This window comes from Columba livia, chromosome 5, assembly GCF_036013475.1.
Source record: "Columba livia isolate bColLiv1 breed racing homer chromosome 5, bColLiv1.pat.W.v2, whole genome shotgun sequence".
NCBI classification, from domain to species: Eukaryota; Metazoa; Chordata; class Aves; order Columbiformes; family Columbidae; genus Columba; species Columba livia.
In genome coordinates this window covers 8,813,161-8,816,809 of record NC_088606.1, presented here as the reverse complement: position 1 = coordinate 8,816,809, position 3,649 = coordinate 8,813,161, and the positions used below count along the sequence as shown (strand labels likewise).

Genomic DNA, 3,649 nt, shown 5'->3' with positions numbered 1-3,649 from the left:
AAAATGAGAGGATGTTGCAGGTAGTGCCATAGTTTATTGGTGGAGTTGGCAGTGTGAGATTTGTAGTTGGAATCAATGACCTTTAGATTCTTTCCCAACTGAAATGATTCTTTGAATCTGTGATTTCACTTGAAGCCGGCCTGGTGCAGCGTCAGGGCTTGGCCTAGATGGTCCCCGTGGGCTCCTTCAAACCAGGGATATTCTATGATTATGTGATTGCCATTGGCAGGCAAAGGATAACAACCCAACGTAAAGCACCACACAAGGTGCAGTGAGCCACCTTTAACTCTGACCCAGCCTTCGCCAGGACACCAGGGCAGCTGTGCTGTGGGCCGAAGGGCCAGGTGTTGGGCTGACATGCCTGTGACGCGCTCTGGCGCCTGTGACATCACAGGGGACGAGTCCCCACGGGGCGGTTATCAGGGGCGCCAGCAGCAGCGCTGCCCCAGTCCGGCCTGGGCCAGCGGTGAGTGCGCAGGCGGGGGGAGGCCGGGCTGGACGGGGCCGGGGCAGAAATGCGGCCCCCGGGGGTGGATTCTCGCCCTGCATGGAGGGCCCGGCCGCTCGCGGGAGCACCTCGGGCAGGGCACGGAGCCGCTGCACGAGGAGATGCTGAACCGTGAAATGACTCGGCTGTGTCAGGAGATAGAGCAGAGGGAGCAGGAGCAGAGCGTCTCTTCCTGGGCACCCCTTTTCCTCGCTGCCTTGCAGCACTGGCAGTTCTGGGCTCTTGCTGGAGGCCTGGTGCTGCTCTTTGGGCTCTGCTGCTTGCTCTGCTGGCGGCAAGGAGAAAAACCCAGTACTGCACTGGATATGGGCAGAATTTCGGCCCAGTGCATCAAGCAAAGGCTGCTCAACCATTGGAATAAGCTCCCCGGGGAAGTGCTTGAGGCACCATGACGGGAGCTACCTAAAAGAAATGTGTAGATGGTGCAGGTAGTGCCATAGTTTATTGGTGGAGTTGGCAGTGTGAGATTTGCAGCTGGAGACAATGATGTTAAGGGTCTTTTCCAACTTAAATGATTCTGTGAATCTGTGATTTCACTTGAAGCCGGCCTGGTGCGGCATCAGGGCTTGGCCTAGATAGTCCTCGTGGGCTCCTTTAAACCAGGGATATTCTATGATTATGAGATTGCCATTGGCAGGCAGAGCATAATAACGCAACATAAAGCACCACACAAGGTGCTGTGAGGAACATTAGCTCTGGCCCAGCCTTCAGCTGGACACCAGGGCAGCTGCGCTGTGGGACGAAGGGCCGGGTGGTGGGCGGACGTGTCTGTGACGCGCTCTGGCGCCTGTGACATCACAGGGGACGAGTCCCCACAGGGTGGTTATCAGGGGCGCCAGCAGCAGCGCTGTACCAGTCCGGCCTGGGCCAGCGGTGAGTGCGCAGGCGGGGGGAGGCCGGGCTGGACGGGGCCGGGGCAGCCCTTGCTGCCTCCCAGCTGCCTCGGCCCTGCTCCTGCCTGCCCGCAGCTCCCTGCGGCCCCCAGCTCTGCTCCCCCCACCGACAGCTCCCTCCCTCCCGCCCCCAGCCCCACTGAGACCCTTCTCTCTCTTCTCCTGCAGGCCATGGCTTTCATGGACATTTTCATTGGCCTTTTGCAAATTCTAATCCAACATGTGCAGTTGGTCGGCGAGAAGCTGGATGAGGAGACGCGCGAGCGCATGCGGCAGCGCTGGGAGATGCTGAACCGAGAGATGACTCGACTGTGGCGGGAGATAGAGCTGAGGGACCAGGAGCAGAGGAATCAGGAGCAGACCATCTCTTCCTGGGCATCCCTCTTCCTCGCTGCCTTGCAGCACTGGCAGTTCTGGGCTCTTGCTGGAGGCCTGGTCCTGCTCTTTGGGCTTTGCTGCTGGTTGAGGAAAAGGAGCCATCAGCCAGCCAGCAGCAGCAAGCGTGGCAGCTGTGGAAGCCTGGAAGAGGAAGTGGAAGAGGAAGAAGACCCCTTGTATACGGACAGGTTTCTGTGGGAGTACATCTTGTGGCCACTGCCAAACAGGGAAGAAACATGCCACGTGGTGGAAGACCTGGTGAATGACCTTCTCTGTGTCTGCCGAGTCTTCTCTGGCAATGAGTTCATGCCGCGCCTGCAGCCCGCTTTCGGGCTGGGTGGCTTCCTGGAATGCCAGAGTGCTCATGGAGAAGACCTCGTCTATCGCTTGGTTGTGCCCCTGAAGCCCCCCCCCGGGCACTCCTTCCATCTCGAGCTGGGCACCGAAGGGGAAAAGCCGCTGAGGAAGTCCCGCCTGCGTGTGGAACTGGAGTGCATGTGCATAAGGGAGCGGAAGCTGGGAGACATGCTCTGCTTCATCCACCACCCTGAGGACGAGCTGATGGGCCATCAGGAAGCCAGCCTCCTGCAGACCCTCTGCACCGGCCCATACCTTGACATTGAGAAAACCGCCTTCTGGCTCCAGGAGCTGATGACAGCAGCCTGCGTGGCCGTGCTTCAGTCAGCCACGTGCAAGCTCACGGTGCTGCCATCCCCACGCTTCTGCAAGCTCAGGATGACCACTGCCGTTGAGACCTCCCTCTCCATTGAGCTGGTCTTGGCGGTGCAGCAGGGCAACTCAGACACATTTATGACCATGGAGTAGGCAGAGGTCAGTGTCGGCACCTGTGAGGAGGCTGAAGAGGCTGCTGCAGGAGACAGAAAGGAAAGGGAAAGCAAGAGCAGCAAAGTCATCCCCCAGACCCCGTGCAACAGTTCCAATAAATGTTTCATTGACAGTGAGTGTCCGTGCAACGGTTTGTAGAGGAACGTGGGCACAGGGTGCTGGCAGCTCAGCAGCCCCAGAGTTGGGGAGCATTGTGCGGAAGGCCTGATGCGGTGGACTCTGCTTTCATTGACTCCGTAACCAAGGCTCCCTCACCTGCTTGCGCTCCTCCGTTGGGGCAAGGAGAATAACTCATCCCCTCCACAACTCTGCACATTGCTTGTTGCTCTGTGGTGTGACAGGCTCAGGTGGGAAAGCAGCTTCCCCTGAACAGCACTCCCTTCTTTGTGCCTGGAGCTGGATACACAATCCCTTGCCGTGTAGTGGCAGCCGGAGTCCAACTGCCTAGGACCACAGGGGTCCACAGCTTTCCAGGGTGCAGAGCTGTGTCCCCTGGGCTAGTAGTAGCAACTTCATGCCCCAGACAGTCTCCTCAGCAAAGCAGCAGGTGGTGACTGCAGCAGTTGTAAACATGACTTTTACCAGGCTTCCTTGTCACTTTGTTGCATTTGAGGTGTTCATTTCTCCGGGGCCTAGACGTTCCTAAATGAGAAGCACCACTGATGTGCCTCTGTGTGTTCAATGTGGCTGTGGTACCGGATATGACCGCCCTAGACACTCCCCGGGGATCTGGTGATGAAGAACAGACTATGCTGGACATGGACAAGACACTGCTCTGTTACCAGTGGGAATTGTTCATGCACATGTTCTCCAGAGCAAAAGCACACGCTCGAAAGTGGGATCCAATACAGCTGCCGAGGCCTTTGCAGGGAAATCGTGACAGAGATAGCATTCCCACCTGAATATTGACCACACATTCTTTCTGGGAGCTTTAAATGGGCAAAGTTGCCAAGAAATGTTCTGTTTGAAAAAATGCTGCATCTCTGTATATGCATAACTTTGTGAGGTAACACAGGCATAGGGT

General features: G+C 57.2%; 1 protein-coding gene across 1 annotated transcript; it reads left to right on the top strand.

Moving 5' to 3' along the window:
- The first annotated feature begins 1,546 nt into the window (after positions 1 to 1,546).
- On the top strand, positions 1,547 to 2,870 carry LOC110361554 (inositol 1,4,5-trisphosphate receptor-interacting protein-like 1). The gene has a single exon (XM_065066517.1). The coding sequence runs from the start codon at positions 1,573 to 1,575 to the stop codon at positions 2,602 to 2,604; it is 1,032 nt and encodes a 343-aa protein (XP_064922589.1). The 5' UTR covers positions 1,547 to 1,572; the 3' UTR covers positions 2,605 to 2,870.
- The last annotated feature ends 779 nt before the right edge of the window (positions 2,871 to 3,649 follow it).